Raw genomic sequence first — 25,840 nt, 5'->3', positions numbered from 1 at the left:
TAACTAGAGAGTGGATGAGGAGAGCGAGCAGTGGTAGTGAGAAAGCCAGTGAATGAGAGGAATAAAACATTATTTTCTGATTGTTTCACAGCGGTTACAAATAAACACACCCCGTGGAGGTGCGCCTCAAAGCCTGATAATGGTGCCGCAGCCACTAAATACACATCAAACATGTATTATGGGAGTAAGGTAAAAAGAAAATAGAATTACTGTGGTTTTACATTTTTTTTACCATATGTTTTCAAGTATGAAATAACCCCAAATGAACACTGTAAGCGGACTACTTGATTACTATAAGCAAATTATCTAAACAGCATTTGTAGACCATAGGAATGATTCTGTCCCAAGCTTTTTGATCCATATAAACAGTTAATCACTGTAACCATGATCACTATAAGTGGTTTCCACTGTACCTCAAAACTGTACTTAAGTACAGTACTTGAGGTAATGTACACAGTTACTTTCCACCACTGGTGGTCGGTTTTAGTTTCTCAGCCCATGCTTGCAGTATTCTGGCTTGTGTGCAGCTCACAGTAAGTTTGAAATGATCTGCATAATAAAACTCCCATGCATGTTTTTTTTGTGATCCTTAGACAAATTTTAAAAAAATACACATTTTCTGAACGAACAAAAGCCTCAGAGAAGAATAATGCTGGTCAGTGCTAACTTGTCTCTGCTAAACTGGTTGCTGTTTCACTGTAAACACACCACCAGCTGAAGAACTTATGGATAGTACCCTTAAAAGGAGTTGCCTGGGAGCAGCCTTGGAGGGCACCACATGCAAATGTATTCTGGTTGTTGTAGGATTTTCTCCTGTGGAGGGCTAAGGAAGTCTACAGCCATTTTCTTGTTTTCTTGCACCATTCGGAAAATAATTGCACATTTCTAGACCTCTTTCCAGTGGTGAAATTCCTCTTTAATTTCAAATTTCATTTCCACACAGTTACATACTTCGCCATTATAATGAGGACTCAGGGTTTGTTGCACTTTTGATCATTTAATGAAAACATTATGGTGTTGGTGCAGTGCACTGTGGTCATTTACATCTAAGTGACATAAGTTTAGGTAACCTGAAGCTGGCATGCAAACAGTCCACAGGGCAGATCCTGAAGAGACCCCTTACAGGCATGTCATGACTTGGTGGTTGAAATGAAGCAGTTTTCCACAGATGACCGTCAACTTCATAGGAGGAGCAAAAATAGAACTACAGCTTCTAAAAGTTGGTGAAACAGCAGAGAAGCTAATGAGTTCTATGGTGTGGTGTGTTCCGTTGTCCCCTTGCTGTCAACACAGACTGACTGCTGCTCTGTCAACATGTCTGTTAACTTCAGCTTGAGCACTGGATCCCTGGACTCTGCTGACACCTGCAGGATAAAAGCAGAACTCTCTTTTCTTAGGATTCTTGAGATATCTAGCCATGAATTAAGTTTGATTTTAAACACAGAGCTGTAGATAATTAATCATTAAATGGTGTTATTTCGTGTGGTAACAGAACAAAACTCCTCTTTTTCGGAAAAATAAACTGCCAACTACACAGAATTTGAATCAGCTGTTTTTCAGCATAATATCTTAATTTCATTAGTTTTAATACCTGTGAATGGTTACGTCGCTGTGTATAGTGCTGAACTGAGGTTATTACTTTGTGGAGTTAGTCTGATAATCTCAATGTATTGCCATTTTGTTTTCACTTCACTATGTATCATTATTACTGTTATGATAAGGCTATTGTTATTATCATAATTGTAATATTTTAACTATTTGTAACCTGACAAGACTAGTGGAAGGTGGCAGAGAGAGAAAACCTAGTGATATAGGTTATTTATTTGGTTTGATGAGTGGGAGCGTTGTTGTTGGATGTTTAGTTGAACCTCAGGGCAATGCTCCACCTGCTGAACGTCGATCTATACTCCATCCTGGAGGTCTGATTAAACAGCTGAAACATCTGCATAATTTTTGTTTACAGGTTTTGCAATTTGCTTCGTTAACACTTATTCTAAAAATATTATGCCACACAGCTGAACACTAAACTGACAAGCACTACAGCTAAAAAGTTGTATTTGTTACAGTATATTGCTGAAATAATGGTGTTTCAAGGTTGGACTATATCTCTGACAGTTGTGTGGTAGTGTTAATGAAGTTTGTAACATTGTCTTTGTTTAAGTACATGTGCAGACCCATGTCAAAAATCTCTGAAAAACGGGAGCAGATTCTGATGATAATTGCCACTTAATACTGAAATCTCAATATCAATATTCAAACCTAGCATAATATGATACAGCTATCTGTTCTGGAACCTCATAGGAGAAGTCTAAACTGATCACCCAGAGTTCAGGTGCCTGTTCTTCAAATGTTGCTTGACTAATTCAGGCTAACATGCTGTTATCAGGCTAAAAATAATTCTGTGAATACGCATCCAGTTAATTTGGTTCTATGCAGTCTGAGAATTGATTCCTGGATGAAGTTATTTCGAATATCAAAGGGAAAATGAGTAGTGTCGAAGCCATGATCAGCATTCATATGATTGGTTGAGTTCTGATCATGTGATTGCTATTAAATGGAGGTATGTGTGTTGGGAACCCTCCCAGCATGCACTAGGGCATGTCTCATAAGATGAGACATGAGTCTCATCTTATATGTGCACCTACATTGTTACTGCTGTTATTTTGTTCTACATTGTGCTCCACAATGATTCTACTGTTTCCACACTTTCATCACTGTTAATCAGATATTACCAGTGTCACTGGTAATATCTGAAAATGAGTTCGTGTTTGGGGTTCACCCTAAAACGTCTTATTCATAATCCAGCTAATTGTCACTAAGCCTGCAGTTTAGCAGGTTTGGGTTTAAGGACTCGTTGCTTTGACAACAGTTGACAACAGTTCCAGCTTCGAAGAACAAAAGAATCCAGACTCATGAAATCAACATTTTAATCTGGATAACCTGTGTTACACTCACAAACGTGACAACGTCCCACAAACGTAATAAACCACAACTGTTATACAAATCTGCAGCTTTTAATGTAATAATCCCAGTAACATAAGTTTACCACAAACGTAATACATCATTTCCCGCAAACGGAATAACTATTATGGAATTTGTTATGTTTGCGGGAAAGTGAATCTTTAGCTTTCAAAACTGTAATAACTTCAGACAAACATAATAAACCAATAATATGTTAAAAAATCTGCAGTTTATACATGTTGCTAACTCTGTATGTCTTCAACAGCCAATGACATATTCTTCCCTCATTCTTGTCCGGTAAGTTCTTGCCTGTTCAGACTGATGAAGTGCTGTTGCAATTAAACCCCTTCACATTAATTCCAGATTTATTCCAGGTTTTATTACAAAGCCAACTGTAAAAAAAAAAAACTCAGAGTGGCAAAAACATTATCATGTCACTCTAGCAATGAAAGAATTACACCAATCATACTTAACCCTATAAAAAGTTTCAGTACAAACTCACCTGCTATACAATTAAACTATGCACAAGTAAATAATGTAAAGTATTGATTGTCACTAACAGCTGGATATTATGTATCCTCATTAAAGGGATACTCCACCCAGAACATGATTCTACCTCATTTTCATTTCTGTTTATTCATAAAGATATGTAACTTTGACATGCTAACTTTTTACTAACAATGAATAGACTCTTCAATTTTTAGAAAGAATAAATAATTCTAAAAATCTGGATGAGTATATTGGGTCCAAAAGAGAGTGAAAATGAGGTAGACTAAAGTTTTGAGTGGAGTATCCCTCTAAACACAACAGTTGCCTATGTTTGAACCATTTAAATCCAAAAAGCCAAAAACTAGAAGGATATTTAGTCTTTCATTCTTTGAAATAATGAAAACAAAACATTTCTAAAGATTTGAGACAGTCTTAAGACTGAAAATTATGGGTTTGCAGACAATTAATGACTGACATCAGGTGAACTTAAATTTATGTCAGTGAATGCAGGAAAGAATCTGAATTCCCCTGTACCTAACTGAAAATTTCCCAGACAAAAGAAAAGGATAAATTATATTATACATTTACTTTAAATAGAAGTCTTTAACTTAAATGTCATCCAAGCTCTCATCCACTTATTACTGTTTGAAATAATTATTTGATAGTTGTGTAAAACCACAGTTCTGGCTAGTTTTGACCAGCTTGTACGGTTTCATAACACTGATTTTTTTCTATATCAATATATTCAGGCAATGGATATCTGACATAGATCCAGGGAAGGTGTCTTTTAGGTAATTCTCTAAATAGTGTTGTTGTCACTCGACCGTGTAGCCCTTAGTGATAAGCTAAGCTAAATAAATAAATAAATAAAATGTAATTCCTTTCAGGTCATCAGTCACAAGTCTTAGTCTAGTCAATGAACGAGTCTTCTGTTATTTATGTTCATGCAAATCATCAAATTTGAGACTGAAGTTTCACTTGAGTCAAATCATGTGACCCATGTCCCCTACCTCTGCTAAATGGAGAACATCAGTTCCCAGTTATACAGTTAGAGTATATAATCACCATCATAAAATAAACCTAGATAAGGTCTTTAGGACCCTGATGAGAAGGGTTACATTTCTTACAAAATTAATACATTCAGATGAAATATTGATAGTGAATTGAAAATAATTTTATTAGCAATATGACCAATTAGCAAACATGACAGGCAAATGCTAAGTGAATGCTAACAGTAGCGGTGTATTGCCTAAACTCAGCGATCATAATTATGAAATAAAATACTATTGACTTGATTGACCAATTAAAATTAGACTTAAAATTATTGTACACATTCAGTGTGGTTAGATATTTATACCATATATTTGTGTGTGCTTCTACCATCTTCTACTTCTACCGTTCAAACATAGGCTACTAGTGTGTTTAGTGATGATAAATAATATCCAGTTATTACAGACCTCTTGTTACTAAAACAATACTTTGTGTTGTTTACTTGTAAATATTTTAATTGTTGAGCAAATTCATACTGAAGGGTTGCTATGATTGGTTATAAAGCTTTCATTACAAAAGTGACATGACAATGTTTTTGCCCATCCTGTGTTTTTTGGCACTTGTCTTTGTAGTAAAACCTTGAGGAAATCTGGAATAAATATGATTGGGATTTATTACTTGTTTCTATACACAGTCTAAATACCCAAGAATATAAAGGACAAGAACATATGGGAATAAAATGTCATTGGCTGTTAAAGACATTTGGTGTTTGCAACTTGTATAAGCTGCGGATTTTGATTACATTAGTGGTTTATTACATTTGTGGGAAGTTCTTACAATTTTGAAAGAGAGATTTTCACCTTCTCACAAACGTAACAAATCCCTGCAAACATGATAGATATTACGTTTGCAGGAATTGACGTATTATGTTCGAGGTAGGCAACTGTTATTATGTTTGTGGGAGATTTATTACGTTAGTGGGCTTATTACATTAAAAGCTGCAGAATTGTATTACGTTTGTGGTTTATTATGTTTGTGGGATGTTGTTATGTTTGTGGGTCTAACATACCTGGTTACCCAAAAATAAAGAACAGGGCCCTGGTCAAGCACAAATTGTTAAGTGTTTTCACAAGATGACAGTTTACTTGAAGACATAGTTGTTGGTGTAGACGGAAGGCTGTGTCTTTTAATTTAATTTCAATACATTAATACATTCAAGGCTCACTGAGCATTGATTAAATAGATAGCTTGACCTAACTACATGGACATTTCCTGTACGTATGCATATTTTGAATGTTAAGTAGTGTATAGGAATTTCTGTATTTGACAAAAAACCTTCCTACACTTGGCTGAGGTGGAAAAGTTGGCAGTTCAATAAAAACTACCACAGGTTTGCAGTTTGGTCATTCTGAGACTCTAAATGGCAGTGAGCTATGCTGTTACACTGTGTTGTTGAGGTTGGAACATGAGGTTGGAATCTGCAGCTCTTTGACTGATTCAAAGAGCAAAACCCTTACCACTGGAGCTCCTCTCCTTCTCAGCACTATCTTCTCTGTGAGTAAAGCTTTCACAGTCTCCTCAAACAGGGCAGAGTCATCCAACCTGCTCTGGCTCTTTAACTCTGCATACTTGTCTGCAAACCTGCAGGATCAAAATAAAGAAAAACAATTTGTAATATTGACATAGAGATGTTTAATGTATTTTGCAACATACAGTAAGTAATTTTTTGTTCAACCTTACATTTTGTGGGCAACCACTACAGAACCTGGCATTACAAAACCAATACACGGACTACATTATTTAGATCACACTTGAAATTTGAATTCCCTCTTCCCATTTATCAGTTGCTTTCAACTTGTATATCATTTTTTCTCATAAAACTGCAGTTTGTGAGGTGGAAAAAATACCTCTGACTTGTAGAAACAAAGTTTGATTTGAATAGATCAAGAGGCCGAGGACCCGTCCCATAGTGGTCATAGAACTTCCTGAAAGGGAGACAGTTATGGGTGAGTGGAGCCTACAAAAACATCTAATACCTTTAAATGCTGACATGAGCAACAACAGCTGACTGCCATCCAAACGTTTGTTTTTCTGTAAAAGCAGATTAGCTCAAAAAAAGCAAATTTATTTTACATTACATAAACATATTACTGTAAATCATAGATTACATGGTGATGAAACTAGTGAATAAAGAATGACAGAATTAACAATTATTAGAATAATCATTTTGTCAAAAATCCGCTTCTTCATCAAGTATGTCAGCACTGATGATGATTAAATTTGTGAGAGAACTTAATCACTATTCTTTCTTGATATCATTACTTTCCAACTGGCCACTGTTCTCCAGCAGCACTGCCACTTCAGGCTTTAGACAGACAAATCTCATGTGCAGAGCCAAACCAACAATGAACTCATCCTGTTTACAAGCCTTTCCGAAGTTTGATATATCATATTTGTATTCACTGTAGACCTCCATTCATGTCCATAGACTATTAAAAACCAGCCACACCACTGCTCTGGGTGACATGTTCCCTCGCCCCGAAGGTAATAGTTACCAGAGTTTGTTTACAGCTCCAAAGACTAATAACAGTGATAACATTTTCAGTCTCAAGAGAGTAGTTGCTTGTAAGGCAGATGCAATCATTAAAACACTGTGGGCTGAAAGTCTTTATCTGCCACAGGTGTGCGGGCATCATAAACAATGGGTGTTTTGATGGATGTCATATACCGATGATGTGTGTTGACCTCAACTCTCCAGCGGCAAAGAGTAGCACAAGTACAAAACATTCAACTCACAGCTTCTTATTTTTAGCCGGTGCTGACCATCTCTTTCACCAGTTACAATGAGAAACGTCAGCAGCAGCAGATCATATCAGCTGTCACTTAATAACATTAATTCTGTGAATATCTTTATGACAGGCCAAAATTAAACTTGCCTGTTGTTGGGTTTGTGTGTCTGTACACTCCATTTGTGAGTGTGCCTGTAGTTCCAACAACTCCAACAGAGTGAGACATCTTCAGCTGTTATGCAAATCTATCTATCTGATCAGATTCTTTATCAGCAGATACCTCAATTGGGATCAGGGCCAGAAATGCTTGATCGGAACCATGCCGGAATCTAAACAATCTGTGAATCAATTTGGTAGCCTTTGACCAAATCTCAGTTTTTGTGAACTATTTTTGCAAAAAAAATATAGTGACAGACTGTAATTGACTATAAGTTACAGCGAACTTATGGTTTGCTTACAGCAAATTTATGGTTCCAAGTTGCCAAGATGGTCGATCTTCAGAAGTAGGACAGCACTCCACTTAAGTTATTTATTCATGCATTGTATGAATGTTTTAAGCAGACAGCGTGCTACCTAGCAACAGTGTTACTCAGATCTGGATCACATCAAGGGTGTGAACCCAATTCAAAACAAAAACTTTTGGCGAGATAAACTGTATTTCCAAAAAATGACACTGTACAGGCAAAAAACACAGTCTTATGTTTGGCAAAGAACATACAATATTAAAAATATGCACAATAAAAATTGCCAAACTTATTCCTAAAAATCTTTTGACACCAACCTGGTGTTCCTGAGTTGACAAACCAGAGCATTAACAAAAGTAGGTTTAGCATTCTTCACAAATTTGCTGAAAAAGCTTTTATGTGTGTGTATATTATGCCACTCACTCTAATAGGAAATTATTAATAATTTCCTATTAGAGTGAGTGGCATGGGGAGTCCCAGATTTGGAAAGACTCCCCACTCTCACTTTAACTCTATCCACTGTAATTCTTAGTTGGGCAAAGGCCTGTGTGTGTTCTGTGTCCTCTTTTGTGAATTGAACTCCATGCTTGAATGGTGGAATGATGAGTCCTGCTCCAACATCAGCAAGGAGGTACTGACTGAGGAACCCTTTGTTGGCTATGATGTCATCTTCTACCTCCAGCGAGGTAAGGATTCCACTAATTTGTGTAACTTTCTCATCAGAGATGCAACCAGTGTACAAGGGCGAGATGAAGGTGACCAAACCACAGGCAGCCACTCCGTTCAGTCTTTTCAGTGTCATTTTGTTCTAATAATTTGAGAAAGTTTCTGATTGCATTGTCAGGGATGGAAAGATTTTTTAAATCTCAAAGGCATGGATGATTTTAACTTTTCCCTACTTATACACATGGGAATGGAGGACAGAATGGTGAATAAAATAGTTGGCCCAGGTTACAGTCACTCAGCTGACTGTCGGTAATGAGCTGCTCCTTCATGCCAACAGCATACAACACATGAACAACTCACTTGCTAATGGCATACTGCGAGGAGGACAAGGGTCAGGGCCAGTTTCATCACCTATCCTCTTAGGTTTGATCCAGTGCAGAGAGGCAGATGGTGCAACTGACTCTCAAAAGATCTTGATACTTCTTCTGATGGGAACTTTGGCTTTCAAGTCTTAAATTTAATCCAGTGTCATCCAGTCCAGTTAGTACCCTAATTTCTGATAGTTAGACAGCAAAACCATTCATAATCCTCACCAGAGAAAATACAGAATAATTGATGAAACTAGCCTTAAATGTAGAGGCCTACTAAACATTTTAACTGAATATAGCAGCTAAATACAGCAGTGGTGTGTCCATGCAACCAGCAGCTAAATACAGCGGTGTGTTCATGTAACCAACTTTCAACCTACTTATATTATGCAACGAGAGCCTCAGCACAGGCAGCGCCCACATCAGCTGAGCACATCTTAGTGTTCTCCTCCATACTCAACAGGATGAACAGAAAAACTGTCCTAAAGTCAGTCACACTGGACTGCACAGAGGTTGCTCTTGACAGAGCCTCAGTCCACAGCTGTTACAAATGCAATCGAACCATTAGGACAGAAGAACTGTAAATTAACCTACTCCCCTGCGGTTTTATCATGTTTATCACTCTCTTGTACATGTTGCATATCAGGCAAGGAGATTTAATTCCATTACACCTTACGCATATCACTAAAATTACATATTGGGTAGGGCTGGGCGATATAGCCTATGAATAATATTTCAATATTTTTAGGCTATATCGCGGTACATGATATACATCTCGATATTTTGAAATCTCCTCTAAAGCACTTCAAAAATGCTTGATTTAACCCTTTGGTGCTTACAATTACACCAATATGATGATTCTAGTAGTCCCTGCAACATATACGGATGAGAAATTAAAGGAAAAATCAACATTAAGTGTCTTAGTGAGGTGCTGGCCCACCACATGTCGCCAGAACACCTTCAGTGCGCCTTGGCAATGATTCTACAAGTCTCTGGAACTCTACTGGAGGGATGAACACCATTCTTCATTCATTCATTGACCCCCTCATGCCCTATGGATGGGGGCATTGTCATACTGTAAGAGACCACTCCCATGAGCATAGAAATATTTCATCATAGGATAAAGGTGATAACTCAGAACAACTTTGTATTGATTTGCAGTGCCCCATCCCTCTAAGGGGACACAAGGACCCAAAACAAGCCAGCAAAATGCCCTCCACATCATAACAGAGCCACTGGATCCCCTCACTGTGAAGGTCAATCATTCAGACCTGTACCCGTTTTTCTTTTCATTTTTCACCCACCTGTATGTCTGCATTAAAACATTGTTTACTATATCTTCATTAGTGGTTTCTATTAGAACAATTTTAAACTTTCAAGCAAAAAGGGGGCACTCACAATCAAGTTAAATTTAACAAAACAGTATTTATTCAAACCAGGCAATTGCACACATATGCTTTTAACAGCTGTTAAATGAAAATAAATAATGGACTGATGTAGGCCTACATGCTGTGGACTAGTTCTCAAAGACCCTTAACAAACAGCATTCAAAGCAACAGAAAGTGCATTCAACAAGAAACCCTGAGAAGGACATTTCAAAACATCATAAATTAAAATGCACTTTTTGTGCATGATGTTTGTAACAACAGGTAATTTAAAAAAAAATGGTAAAATAAAAATAGCATACTGTGTGAACCATAGAGGCAGAGGTCCAGACTGTCATTGTGACAAACCACTCTGTACAACAATAACATCTAGAGGTTTTGTGCCAAAAACACAAGCCTATCAATGTCTTCTGGTTACTAAATACCCTTCCCAGTAGGCAACTGGTGGCAGGCACACACATACTTTTTTGCCAAATTTTTCAGGTTTGGGAATGTTTCCTTCTACTACTGCAGGGGATCTGAGTCACTGTCAGCACCAGTTGAATGCAAGTAGGCAGATAACTCTGTTTTTAATCCGCTCTCTCTCTCTGTGATGGTGTAGCAGAGGATGTTGTTGCCCTTTTGAAGAAGTGTCCGAGGGTTTTCTTTTTAGGTTGCTCAAGCTCTGTTACTGTTGGTGCTTCATAAGGCTGTGAGGCAGCTGACTGAGCTGTGCCCTGGTCAGACAGCATTGGCTCTGGCTCCATCTCTGACATGGCTCTGCACTTGTTTTCCTCCACCTTTTCTTCTACAATATATGTTGTTCTGAACCTGGGATCCGGGATCAGCAAATTTCTGCCTCAGTTAATCCAGGATGGAGACTTTGATAGACTGGGTGAGTGGAGTATCATCTCCCTGGATTGCCAAGACGCTGGAGTAGCAGAGATGAAGCACAGGCTTGACAAAAGACACTGTGATGTAGTCCTCACCTGATAGAGCATCAGTAGATTCCGCAAGGGGTTTCAGAGCCTTGTGCTCTGACTTGAAAAATTGTCGTCCTTTCAACAGACATTAGGCCAAGACCAAAATTATAAATCAATCACAATTCCTCAAGAATTCATAGCAAATTTGATTTTTCCTTCTTCATACAAATAAATAGTAATTTTTAATAAATCCTTGTCCGAGTGGCCTTCTTAAATTATATTTTTAATCCATCCTGTGCTTTCACACATTTAATTCCACGAAAATGGGGTATTAAAATACATTCTTTGAATTGATTTGATTTATTGATTGGGACAGTGTGCGGTTTTAAACATTAAAGATGCACTTCAAGTTAGCTCGAAGCTAATTTGCATCCGTAGTCCCCCGCAATCAAAACACACAACAGCACAACAACAAACAGTACAAAGCAAAAAAAAAACAAAAAAACCCAACAACAACAACAAAAAAACACAAAGAACACTCCATACAAAATACAAAGCTACACACAACAGCACATCACATACAACCACAATGTCAATTAGAAATTAATAATGTAAACTAGACTCAGTGGTCACACAGCTGATTGGTCTTTAGTAGATTTTTTAATTTGGCCTTGAATGTATAGATTGAAATACAGTTCATATCATCAGGTAGGGCATTCCACCGAGTTGTTGCTTTCACAGAGAAAACTGACTGCCCAAATGCAGTGCGACGAAATGGTATGGTACAATCTTGTATAGAGGATATTCTGGAGGATCTAATAGAACTTACTGAGTGAGTGTACACAAACTCACATAGTGGAGGAGGGGCCAAACCATTTAAAATTTCATAAACATGGCACAAATTTGAGAATAATCTAAAATTGTCAAGGCTCAGTAAACTGTATTTCTCCAGTACCCTACAGTGATGGGAATGAATTGGCTTTTTGTCCAGAGTTTTTAGAGTTTGTTTGTATAAGGACTAAAGTTTTATGGCTGTTTCTCCAACCTGCCCCCAACATGTGATGCAATAAGACATATGGGAAAGAATCATAGCATACGTTAGGGCTGTAGTCAACCAAAGAAAATCTTGGTCAACTGAAATCGTAGATAATCTTCAACTAATCAATTAGTTGCGGGGGGGGGGGGGGGTGTAATGGAACAGAGTGCACAGTGAACTCACGTTTTGCCTCTTCAGGTTAGGCTCACCTATTGTTGCTAACTTTGGAGCTAACCCCATTCACTTTTCCAGCACTTGGGGAAACAACAGACCTGACTTGTTTGCATTTATTAACTGTTACATTTGAGTCTGTACTGTACATTTATTGCCAGACTGAGAACTTACCGCTAACCTTTTCCTCTGCTCCGCTCGCATCCACTGTCACTTTCCTGCCGCTCTTTCCCACCCGCTACGCAAACATACTAAGCACTGCCCTATGGCAGGGGTTCGTTAATATTATTACAAGAAAAATGCTGATTCGGTAAACATTCAGTACGTTCAGTACATCCATGGTAAATACTCAGTAAACGTTGAATACAGTTAGACCCAGCAGTCTTCATTAGGTTGGGCGACTTCAAAGTTGTGAAAACAACGGGGGTATTTTGAATACACCCCGTTTTCACAGGTAATTTGTTAGTCTGTCCCTTCCGCCGCAAGAAATAATGGATTAATCCTAGAAGGCTACTGATGTAGCACTTTTCTTCTTATGAAAGTAACATGGAGATTATTCGACCAATGACAATTTAGTCGGACGAGAGCATATCGACCAACGAATCGACCAGTCGACCAGGAGACTACAGCCCTAGCATACGTAAATATTTTGGCTGCATCCCACGAGAGACAGTTTCTAATATGTCTAAAATTTGCTAAGTTGTACTTTATGGTTATAACTGTTTTTTTAACATGTTTCTTAAAGTTCAAATTTGGATCCAGTGTCACACCAAGATATTTAAAATCAGTGACGATGTCAATCCTCACATCTTTGATGAGAATATCAGCATTAGGAGGTTGTACCAGGGTTTTAGAGAAAAACATACCCTTTGTCTTGTTTACATCTGTGCTTGCAACACAATCGTGTTTACTGTAGCCATTTTACACACATAAACTACATGGAAACTAAACTCAAACCTGGTGATATATGCACAGTATAATGAAATATTAAAAATCTATTATTGCCTGTCCTGCAAATACTTTTAGTTGCGTTTATTTAAGTTAAGCTATTTGATGTCATCTTGGATTTCTACAATTGATGATGATTTTATCAGTTATTTAAAGTGGTTGAGGTGAAAATGAATCAGTATATTCATGCTTAGCTTATGTCAGAGAAAGGCAACCAGACTTTGCAGAATCCTGCCACCTGCTGACATCATTCATTTCAGCATCTGCTGCGCTGCTCCACAGCTGACTCTCTCCTTTGCGCTATGGGTGAGACAACGCTGATGAAATGTTGGACGGACTTAAAGATCTGAGCTGGCTTATATCTTTTCTAATTGAAAGATGCTTATGGAATAGTTGGCTCACTACAAGCCCAAGTACAGATAACAATGCTGGTTTGAATGTTAATGATAACGTGGATCTATAATTAATGTCTGATATTAAATGAAATTAAATGTGTGAGAGGATTATTATACAATCTGGCTTCAGTTCACCACCTCATCATCTGTGTCATCCATTTCCCCGTCTCCAAAATGTTTGTATGCATGGGTCAGAGTTTACATACAGGTGCGCACATTCTCCCGTCAAGTTTGTTTTTATAGATCACAACTTTTGCGTGGGAAGTGGTGTACGCCTCTTTCAGGCCCTGTTTTGTGCATACGCAACGGTTATAAATAAGACCCCTGGGCTGTGTTTCACAGAGTGCTTTTTGGACTACTGTTGGTACTCACTGCTGTATTGCCTGTATGCTTCTGTCTGGCCGGAGCAATCAACACTGATGGGAAACAGCTGGGCCACTGCGCACTCCTGGCAATTGGGCTTGGGACAAATGCTGGCTCATGGCCAGTTGAAGCTCCTACAGTGAGTTTCCATCACAATTTACTAGGATATTTTTCAATCTGTTCCTCTGTCCTGTAGCATGGAAAAGCCCAGGTGCTAGAGCGAATCACCGATCCAGTGGGCCGGTCATCTGCCACTCCATTTCAAAGAATAGCAGGTCTCCTCTTCATGCTGCTCTGGCTCTCCATAGATGTTCAGATAAATCCTGGACCAATGACCCCTGGAGCACTGCAGAACTTTGGTGCTGATTTGCGCCAAAGTGTGTCTGGGACCCCTCCAGTATCGGTGATGAGTGAGCATCAACTTTCTGAGCAAGGCTTCTCCCTTAAGAGACTACACTTTGTTAACACCAGGCCTGATGTCTCAATGAATAAGTTTTCGCTACTGGACTGTGTAGTCCAGTGTCTCTCTCACAAAATCTGCTGCTGACACCACTTTGTGTCGAAACTCTGCAGTGAGGAGGCAGAGGTTATTCAAAACCTTCCAAACTGTCAATCATGCGAAAGTCTTATGGGACCCGAAGCTGAAACCGAGGGGGCTATTTGGTGGACATTTTAATATCAGAAGCATCACTGCAAAGAGCAATCAGCTAACTCATCTTCTGTCAGACTCAAATCTGGACTTTCTCTGTCTGACTGAAACATGGTTGAAACAAACAACTCCTATGAGTGTGTTCACGGTGCCCAGATACCAATGTTTTAGAAAAGACAGACATGATGGAAGAGGAGGAGGGGTGCTTTTTTATGTGAGGGACAACGTCAAATGTGAATGTGTGGTTTACAATGCGGGTAACACGTTAGAATATGTTGGGATAAAAATAATCTTGTCCCAACAAATGTCTTAATATAATAGGTGTCTATAGGCCCCCTTCTGCAGATGACACCCTCTATAATCAACTCACAGAGGTCTTGAAAGAGTGCAATCTCAACAAAGAAAAAGAAGAAAACTGACTAAAAATAGATTTAGGACCACAGCAACTAAGCCAGTGATCCTTCAGTGCATACCCAGAGCTAAGCAAAAAGAATTTGTCAGTGAAATTAACAGCTTTAACTCAGATGATGTACTGTCCTCTGATGATCTGGACTATGGCTGTGATACTTTTACTCACAAAATCAACTCTATGAGGGAAATATTTAATATGAGGATACAGATCAAATCTAAAAAATAAAAACATTTTACTCTGGTTTAATGAAAATTTATGGAAACTAATTAAATCTAGAGATGGTGCACTAAGGACGGCAATTATAACTAGAAGAGACACTGTCAAAGTTACACACAGCTCCTTTCCTGATGACTAGAAATGTGCCATTGTCACGCCTATTTTTAAATCTGGAGGCCGCCTTGAAGCTAGTAATTACAGACCAGTAAGTATATTGCCGGTACTCTAAAATGTTGCTGAGAAAGTTGTCATTGAGCAACTGACATTTCTTAATACAAGCAATTTTGGTCTACATCGTATGCAATTTGGCTTTAGAGCAAATCATTCCACTGAAACTGCTACCCTGCACTTAATAGAGCAAATTAAATCAAGACTTGATAAAGGAGTAGTTGGTGCTATATTTATATATCTGCCTAAAATTCAACACAGTCAATCATGATGTTTTAAAATTGAAACTCTAAATCTCATCTAGAACACTGGCATGGATGTCTTTATATTCATCTAATAGGACACAATGTGTTGAAGTTTGTGATGCACTGTTCAGCTTATGTGCACAACAGGTGTTCCACAAGGATCAGTGTTTGGTCCCCTGTTATTTAGCCTAAATATTAATGATCTCCCTCAACAGTGTCATCATAGAACTGTAAATGTATGCAGATGACACTGTTGTATACACAAATGCAAAAACAGCTGTGTCTGAATGTAAAGGTAAACAAGACAAAAGGTTTTTCTCTAAAACCATGGTACAACCTCCTAACACTGATATTCTCATCAAAGGTGAAAGGATTGACATAATCACTGATTTTAAAAATCTTGGTGTGACACTGGATCCAAATTTGAACTTTAAGAAACATGTTTAAAAAAACAGTCAAAACGATAAAGTACAACTTAGCAAATTTTAGACATATTGAAAACTGTCTCTCTTTGGACGCAGCTAAGATATTTATGCATGAGAGAGAAACAGCCATAAGACCGATTGAGTCCTTATACAAACAAACTCTAAAAACTCTGGACAAAAAGCCAATGCATTTCCATTACCGTAGGGTACAGGAGAAATACAATTTACTGAGCTTTGACAATTTTAGATTATTTTCAAATTTGTGCCTTGTTTATAAAATTTTAAATGGCTTGGCCCTTCCTCTGCTATGTGACTTTGTGTACACTTGCTCAGTAAGTTCTATTGGATCTTCCAGAATATCGTGTATACGAGATTGTACCATACCATTTCCTGCATTTGGGCAGTCAGCATTCTCTGTAAAAGCCATAAGTCAGTGGAATGCCCTACCTGACGATATGAGAGCCTCCAGTTCCATCAATACATTCAAAACCAAATTAGTAAAGTCTGCTAAAAGCTACTCAGCTCTGTAACCACTGACTCTACATTTTATCTGATGTTCTTCTCATAAACACAAAGAATCTTGCTTTTACTTTGACAAGCTTACATTATTAATTTCTAGTTAACATGTGTCAACAGGTGTATGTGATGTGCTATTGTGTGCAGCTTTGTATTTTGTATTATGTGTCTTGTGTGTTTTTTGCTTTGTACTGTTTGTTATATGTTTTAATTGTGACCTGCCGAAGGAACTGCAGATGAAAATTAGCTATAAGCTAACTCTGGTACAGTACATCAAATTTTAACATTTATGTTTAACACTGTACATGGCCCCAATAAATAAATAAGACATTGTGTATGTGAGATTTTTTCTTTTTGTGTCTGTGAGAGGGAGAGAGCCATATGAGAGAGCGGGAGAATGGAAATGCCAAAGCAAGTTTCAGAACGGCGGCTTAAAAAGATTACATGACAATTTGTTCTCCATGTTTGTGATATAGTCACTACATCACACGTAGAACAAGCCGTGATACATCAAGTATATTCAATATATTGCCCACACCCCTATATTTGGTAATAGCTTAAGCTAGGTGAAGCTATATTTAGGCTAATTATTTTCTAGACTAACTTGCAGCCAGTTAGATTCAGCTAATGACTTTGATTGAAAAAGAACTGATTAGAAATTGTGTAGCATAACAAGAGCAGTTTAAATTACACTACAGCTAGACATAATTGTACAAGTTACAGCCAAATGTTACCTACCTGGGTGAGCATCGCAGTTATGATACAATGGAGCAGCATTAACTTCCACACTTTCACTGGACAAACAGGTGACAGTTTTCTGTGGTGCAACAAGTTTTTCCATGCAAAATGGTTTGGGACCACTCCATGTTTGAGACAATTGCTGCCTGGTTCAGCATAATCCTCAGGAGTGAGGTGCCTACTGCATACGTAGATGATGCCTCTTTAAACCTTAAAACTCAGTCACTCATCTCGTCTAATTGCCTACACCCATTTTCTTTTGAGTTGTACTCTGAAATGCCACTTATAATGCCTGCAGTGACAATCATTCATGCCTTCATTCATTGCAGATATGATGTGCAATATGCATCTGTGCTTCAACTCAAGGTACCAGTCAAAAGTCTGGACACGCCTTCCCTTCTTCCTTGAATGGGAAAGTGTGTCCAAATATTTGACGGGTACTGTATATCTGTGACAACACAATCGGAATTGAGAGGGTCTAAAATTAAGCCTCATAAAGTGGACAGCAGTGATAAAGAGCCCATGTTGCACTAAAATACCACTGACAAATGACAAAACACTTGATCCAATATATACATAATGCATATTTACAATGTTAGTGGGATGGAGGCACCAATACTATCAACTGAATAGTTGTTGCTACTGTTGACTTACGCTCGAACTTCATCCTCTCTGTAGAATATTTCAGGCACAGTCTCCTGTTTCTGGGTGCAGGCTCTGGTATGTTGCTTCACATGAAGTGGGTCCCTTTTTGGTGGAAAAGCCTTGTATACATCGTACCAGATGGGTTTCTCTGCAGGCTGTATGACTCCAGAGCGCATCAGATCTCGAATCCTGTTGATCATGCCATCACACAATTGGTGAATAAAGTGGTATTGGACAACAATATACTTAATAGTCAAGCAGATATTAACACAGAGAGAAATAATAATAATAATCAAACTGCTAATGTTTTAAAATCAGGGCTAGTGTATATAAAGCCGTTTAATGGTAAAATGTTGGTCTTGAGTGCATAAAGATTTTAAGAATGACATGATTTTGCTCTTTTTCTTACAATTAACAGTAAGTGCCATATAGTCTGCAGTCAGCAGTGACGAATTACACTTAAGTCACCTTTTTTAGTTACTCTATACCAAGCTCCTCAGTCCTTTTTACTAACATTTTTTTTCACCTAAATATTGACATGTAGATGTGTTCAGGCCTGCACTCTGAAACATGAGACATTAGGGGCAGATGATGTAAAGTGGAGTTAAAACTACTCCCTGTTTAATGCCCCAAACATATTTTGGGCAAAATTCACTAGCACGCCATACCAAGGGCGTTCCATGAAATATAAAAAAGCTTCACATTTTAGCATCAAAAAGGTCTTTACACATCATCCACTAAATTTGAATTCGCTCGGGTTAAATCTCTAGGAGTTTGTTAAGTTTATTTGTTACAACGCCTGGCTTCAGTGGCTTCAGTTTGCGAAAAAAATGCAAATTTGATTCTAAATGGCAGTCTTCCTGTTGGATTTAGTGTATGGCTCCAAGAGGCATTTTTTTTCAGTCTGGAGATGGTATATCTGCCTATCAAATTTCATAAATCTACATCAAAATTACAGGGGTTAGGGGGTTTGACTTTGAAATTTTCTAGAGGGTGCCTTTGAGCCATTTTGCCACACCCATGCCCAAGACCCATATCAGATATCAAGTTACGCCACTTTTGATGCATGTGCAAAGTTTTGTGAGTTTTCGGGTACCCCTAGCCTCAAAAATGCTAAAAGTAATTAGGGGGCGCTATAGAGCTGATATGCCACGTCCAAGCCCAATTGTGAAACTAATTGAACCTCACATTATAACCACACATATGCAAAGTTTCGTTAGTTTTCACGCATCCTAAAGGCCTCAAACATGTGTTTGTAAAATGAAAATTGACGCACAAAATCCAAAATGGCTGACTTCCTGTTGGGTGAAAAAATATGTATTATGTCGATAATACATGTCGGTAGTTGGTGTTATCAGTGTTACACAGTGTTCTGGCATACACCGATTACATTACCTGCCTACTGCCCATACCATCGTTTTGCTTTTGCTTTTTAATAGATAAAACCCATTTAGTTCATTTTTGCATATCAGCACCCACATTCAAATATAAAAACTTTAAATCTAATAAGTGGTGGTTGTCTTCTGGCTCATCTCCGCACCTGTGTGCACTGCAGACTGGTTGTACACAGAGGATGACCCACTGGCAGCAGCCTGAAGCCCGCTGTCACTAACTCTTAAGTAAGGGGAGAATATAAACTAAAAATCTAACGTTAACGATCCAAGTAAGCGTTCTACAGATGAGTATCATCAACGAATATCTTATCTTATAAAATGTCCGGTGCAGCCAGTAATACCAGTATTGTCATAAGTTTATTAACCGGCGGGAAAATTTTCTCATTGTGGCACCCCTACTAAGACCTATTACTCTTCTAAATATGGATATTAAGATGAAAATCAAAATTAACCACCGCACACTGTATGACTTTACTGTGACTTTATTAAGAGCGAACAACGCGTTTCGCCTGTAGCTTCTTCAGGTTCGCTCAGTACAACTGCTGAGTACTCACAGGTGTGATAAATACATCTGAGTCACATGACTAATTATCACATTTTCTCAAAGTCAACATTTTACAAAGGGCACAAAAATGAAAATATACATATTACAAAGAACATGACGTGATTAATGTTGCACAAAGTTACCAGAAATACACCATTTTATATAGGGTAAACGTCCCTATTAAGCCCACCAAATCCGCTTTTCAGACATTTTTCATATATAATGCCCCAATTTAAGTGAGAACATTTTTGTTAAAATGAAAGTCTAATCTCTCATTTGAAGTGTCAACAATTAATTTATTCCAATTTCTAATATTTTTAATGTTTAATTTGTCAAAATATGGCAAAAGTCCGGTATGGGCTTAATGGGTACCTAATGTACCCTTTAAGCCCATGGGTGTTCCAAATAAGCCCACTTCATGATTTGTTGATAAATAAATATATATATTAAAAAATCTTAAGAATACAAACTTGTTCTATTCAAATCTGTAAACTCTTAGCTCTCAATAGCTATTTTCATTTTGTCTCCACTTCATTCCTATAGCCTGTAAATGGCATTTGAAATGGGCGTGACCAGCCATTTTGCTATGTTGTCAACACAGAAAAAGCTAAACTTACAACATGTCCTCTTTGGAATGTAGCCAAAAATCTATTCATGAACAAAATTAAAACTATAGTGGAAATTATTCTCAAATACTTCATCTTTCAATATGTATTGCCATTTTGTCTGTATCTATCCTATGGTGTGCTGTTGGCTTTTGAAATTGGCCAAAATTTCTGGTTCAGCCAGCCGGTTGAAAGTACGAAGATGTTTTTATGAAGATTTCTGAACACCAACTGACTGGAAAAACAGCTTGCAGATTCAACACTAATATTCTAGGGATGGTAATTTACAATTAAACAATAAATTTAACTGATTTTCGAATGTTAATCACAGGCTAATAGTTTAGGCTAATAGTTTGAAAACCTTGTAAGAACACATTTTAAAACCATTCAGTTCATTGTGGAGTAACATTATAACATACAGTTCATTGTGAGGAGACATCGATCATAACATCTTGAAGCTCATTATCTCATCTTAAACTAAAACTTATCTGAAAAGTAAAGATTAGAAAAATATTGCTTATGTTAGGATAGAATATAGGGCTGTCCAGAATGAATTGACCTATTTAATAGCAGTGATATTTAAATATGGATATTAATTATCTAATTTATTGAGCTGATTTATGAGGTGAGGTTAAAATTAGGGGGGGAAATGGTTCAAAAGTCAAAAGGGACAAAATCCCCATTGAAACACAGTCAAGTGGGCTTAATAGGAGCAGGTGGGCTTAAAGGGAAAATCAGTGACTTTATGGTTAAAAGACTATTTTTAGTCTATGCACATGACATTAAAAAAACTATATGAAATAAATCTATACATGGTGTGCTAACATAACATGAAGAGTATTAATTGATCATGCTGAGAAATAAATAATAATAATATAACTCATTTATATCCACCCCAAACAGTGTGATTTTTTTTGGTAGCGTACCCTTTAAGCCCACCAGATAAAAATGTTAATTAAAAAATAAATAAAGATAAACATACACATTTATTATCTATTTAACAGTATAATAATATGAACTGCATACAAAAATGTAAACTATACATACTTATCATGCTTTATGTCATTGCAATGAACCATACTATGCAGCTACTCTATTGATGCAGCATGTGGTCTTTTTGCTCACATGCTAAAAATCATATTTTGATTTCAAAAGAAACAATATTTCTGATTCAAGTAATATTCTAACATATGTCTTATTCAAATCACTAATCTCTTAAATTTTGATAACAATTGAGTATTTACCAAAAATAGGAGTAGAAATATGCAATTTTCTGAGGGTACCAAAATCACCAAAGTTTTCTTGCAACTTCTTTTGGGATCAGCAGGCACATGTCACACATATGCTTCGATAACTCAATATTGACAAATCTGATTGACTTACAATAAAAAGTGTCATTTATGTAACAAGCAGCTTCATGGGAAGAAACATCAAACAGAAAAAAATTATGATGTGTTTTTTTTTTAAATTCGACTCAGAAGTTGCAAGTGGGCTTATATTGTACGTGGGCTTAATAGGGACGTTTACCCTAATTAAACTTCATTACATCCAGTAAACAACTGACTGAATAGAATGAGTAAAATTCTCTAAGCAGAATGGACTACAGGTCCTACAGCTGTCCCTCTACATCACTAAATGGAAAGGGTGAGTGCTAGGGGACCTAGTGGCTCATCTATCCCTAAGAGTCCAAATAGCCTGTGGAGAGAAATACAAGTTAATATTTACATATCTCAGACAAAAACTCAAATCCTGTGTTTCATAAAGTTAACATACTCATATCACAGAAAAGAGCTCAAATACTATGTATCATATGGTTAACATTTTCATATCACAGAAAAGAACTCAAATCCTGTGTTTCATTAAGTCCATAAGGTTCAATAGTATTCAATTCATAAATCCAAAATGGTGGATATTATGGATATTAAGATTTCCACAATAGTCTTGGCAGCAAGATCAAAAGAAGGCATACCAAAAATTATTAGTACAACTCAATAAAAAAGGTCAAAAGCGACCATGCCAGGAACCTCAGTATACTCATGTCTGAATATAATTTATTCTAGCCCTTTGCTCAGTTCCTTATTTTATTTCATTATCATTCTAATGGTTCACCTTGCTCTGCTTACATATTTCTGTTATGTTATGACATTTCAGTCTGTTTTGTTTTATTTTTCAACAATAACTAATTTTTTATTACTTCATATAAGCAATTGATGGTTAAAGTTGCCCTATATACTAATTGAAAATATCCTTTCATAGGAGGTGTGATGCTGCTCAGGACAGGAAACCTTACTTGAATTGTACAACATTGAGTTTGTCATTGTACTTATGTTCCATGCCTTATAAAATAGTTGCTATACAAAAAAACAAACAAATAACCCCCCCCTTGAGATGTACCCTGTCACTACCGAAACGGAGTAGCTAACCCATCTGAGTAGCAAGCAGGTCCACCATCTAGGACAACTTGGTACAGCAATACCACTTGGACAAACCACGTTGTCACTACAGGATTTGAGTCTGTCACAACACAATCTGAGTGTCAACCGTGGATTTCATGCACATTTTTCACAGCATGAGTTATTAGATGTTGTTATTAAATGTTTGGTTCATGTTCAAATTATTTGGCATAATGCAAAACTGTACTCATTCATTAATGTACTTGTATGACTGTCTGAGCTCTGTCTTCTGTTTCTGACATTGATTTGATAAAACACTGGGACTTTTTTACGTTCACTCCCAGGCCCAAATATACTGATATAAAAAATATAAATAAAAAAAAAACGTGCACACATGGACACACACACACACAGAGTGTTATGTGATCTTTTGAAATGTAATGGAGGTGGTTACTGAATTAATGATTCTATCCCTACATGAACCAAACATGTTTATGTAATAACTCATAAGCTGTGAAAAATGCGCATGAAATCCACGGTTGACACTGATCGTGTAGTAACAGGCTCAAACACTGTTGTGACAACATGTGCTTTGTCCAAGTAGTGTTGCCGTACCTAGCTGTCCAAGATGGCGGGCCCGCCCGCGCTTGCGCGAGTCATACCAGGTTGACGCTACAGATCCTGTAGTGTTAACCTTTATCCCATAACCCACGCACGGTCGCATGCCTTTCATATCTTCACGCCATACATCTTGTGTCGCGCTCATGCTCTTGTAAAATTGCAATATTAATGTCATTAATTCACCATCGGTTCATTTGTCCGGAGTTGTTTCAAGCATGTTTAATTAGAGTCAGTGTTGCCTAAGTAGCAGTCGAACTTAAATTTAACGTCCTGACTTTGCTGAGCACCATCTGATGACACCATTGTATCTGCAGGGGAGCCTATTTGATCAACAAATGAATGCTGGACACCCCTGTGTTGACTCAATGAAACAGCACAGCGTATTCCAAATAATAACCGCGTACATTGTGCTGACCAACAAACGTTTTCATTACGGATAACATTCAATTGAGCAAGCGTTAACGTGCTATAATTTCAGGCCGCCAGCAGTAATTAACTGATGATCTACCGAACGCTTAACTGACGCACAAACAGCGTAAAATGCCGATCTCTTACCGCGTGAATACAGTTCCGAACCTCTCGAGTCTGCTGCCGGCCATTAGACTTTAGTTAGTACCGAGTTATGGCACTGTGACAACGCTGGATTCTGCTGGAAAACACTTCTTCTTCTTCGCATTTATTGGCGGATTGCAATATGAATTTATAGGTGCCTACCGCCACCTACCGTACCGGAGTATATAGAACGGGATCCTGTTTACAATAGCTTACTCAAAAAAAAAAAAAAAATAAATAAATAAAAATCCTTACTCCCACTAAATTCTGTTAAACAATCCGATGTTTACTAAGAATTTTCATACTTCTCTCTGAAATTCCCTCACCTTATCACCACTAGTTCTTAGTATTCCTTCCAAATCCCATCCCTGTTTGGTCTCTCTCACCTTTTGTTGTAACCTAATTCTTTCATCATGATATTTGACACAGTGCATTAGTATGTGCTCAACATTTTCCGTTATATTACAATGTGCACATGCTTGTGAATTTACTTTTTCTAATAGAAAACCAGTGTGATCAGATCTCAATCTGGACAGCACTACCTCCTCTCTTCTATTTCTTCCTTTAATACTCTGTGTTTGAACAGTTTTATGTATCTTATAGTATGTTCTGCCCTTACTGTCCTCATCCCACTTTTTCTGCCAATGTTCCAATAATTTCTTTTTAATTAGTGCTTTACCTTCTCCTTTTCCAAACGGAATGTCTATTGTATGTCCCATATTTAGTGCTCTTTTTGCTGTCCTATCTGCCAATTCATTACCTTGTAATCCCATATGTGCAGGCACCCAACAAAATTCTACCACTATTCCCATTCTCTGAATTCTAAATAAACATTGTAAAATTTCAAACAATAGATCTTCCCTGATTGATTTCAAGCTTTGTAAACTCAGAAACACTGCAGCAGAGTCTACACACAGGACTACTCTGTCAGGTCTTACTTCTTCTATCCACTGCAGACCAATAATCACCGCCATCATCTCAGCTGTATAAAGCGATAACTTGTCTGTAATTCTATTTGCTATATGAATCTGAAAATGAGGTTCCTACATGATCTTTCTGGTCTTTTGAGCCATCAGTAAATATTTTTAAATAGTTATAAAATTGGTTCCTTATATACTGGTTTGCACAGTTTCCTATTTCATTGTCTTTCCAATATTTCTTCAGTTCCATAATACTAAAATCAATGTTAATATTAGGAAACAGCCATGAGGGAACATTACTTATGGGAATGGGGGAAGTAAAACTTATGTCTTTAACATCATGTTCTTCTGATTTATCTTTTATTTTCCATCCAAAACCATTTCCTTTGAAACAATTATACTCCCAACATTTGTTTAAGATATTTTTAGTATTATTTTCATTCCCACATCCTCTTAGATGAATCCAATAAGTTAATGCTGTTTATCCCTTCTGCGTTCTAGAGGGGTTTCTACCGATTCAACAAACACGGCATTCCTTGAAGTTGACCTCATTGCACCAATACAGAGTCTCAAAGCTTTGCTTTGTGTGCAATCAATTTTATTTAGGTGAGATGTGACTGCTGCCCAATAAACAAAACACCCATAATCAATTGCTGATCTCATTAATGCTTTATATATATCAAGTAGTGTCTGTTTATCTGTCCCCAAGTTATATCCAGATATAGCTCTCATTAGATTAATTACTTTTTTACATTTTGTTTCTAGTTTTTCAACATATGTCTTCCATGTACATCTTTCATCCAGCCAAATTCCCAAATACTTGAATTCCTTTACTTTTTCTATTGGTTTCCCACATAAATGAAGCCTCTG

General features: G+C 37.4%; 1 protein-coding gene and 1 long non-coding RNA gene across 3 annotated transcripts; both read right to left on the bottom strand.

The window, feature by feature from the left end:
• Positions 1-894: 894 nt before the first annotated feature.
• On the bottom strand, positions 895-24,213 carry mrps23 (mitochondrial ribosomal protein S23). 2 transcript variants are annotated; one of them, XM_067593748.1, is made up of 5 exons: positions 24,054-24,213; positions 17,951-18,130; positions 6,348-6,425; positions 5,958-6,081; positions 895-1,364 (listed from the first exon to the last, which is right to left on the bottom strand). In XM_067593748.1, the coding sequence occupies exons 1-5, from the start codon at positions 24,095-24,097 to the stop codon at positions 1,251-1,253; spliced, it is 540 nt and encodes a 179-aa protein (XP_067449849.1). In that variant the 5' UTR covers positions 24,098-24,213; the 3' UTR covers positions 895-1,250. The 2 variants fall into 2 exon arrangements, with proteins under 2 accessions (XP_067449849.1, XP_067449850.1); XM_067593749.1 differs by lacking the exon at positions 6,348-6,425.
• Positions 2,914-5,951, bottom strand: LOC137185565 (uncharacterized). The gene is made up of 2 exons (XR_010928879.1): positions 4,497-5,951; positions 2,914-4,456 (listed from the first exon to the last, which is right to left on the bottom strand). It is a non-coding gene; the product is annotated as an uncharacterized lncRNA (long non-coding RNA).
• Positions 24,214-25,840: the final 1,627 nt, after the last annotated feature.

The sequence above is a fragment of the Thunnus thynnus genome, chromosome 7 (genome assembly GCF_963924715.1).
Source record: "Thunnus thynnus chromosome 7, fThuThy2.1, whole genome shotgun sequence".
NCBI classification, from domain to species: Eukaryota; Metazoa; Chordata; class Actinopteri; order Scombriformes; family Scombridae; genus Thunnus; species Thunnus thynnus.
This window is presented reverse-complemented; position numbering and strand designations above follow the sequence as displayed.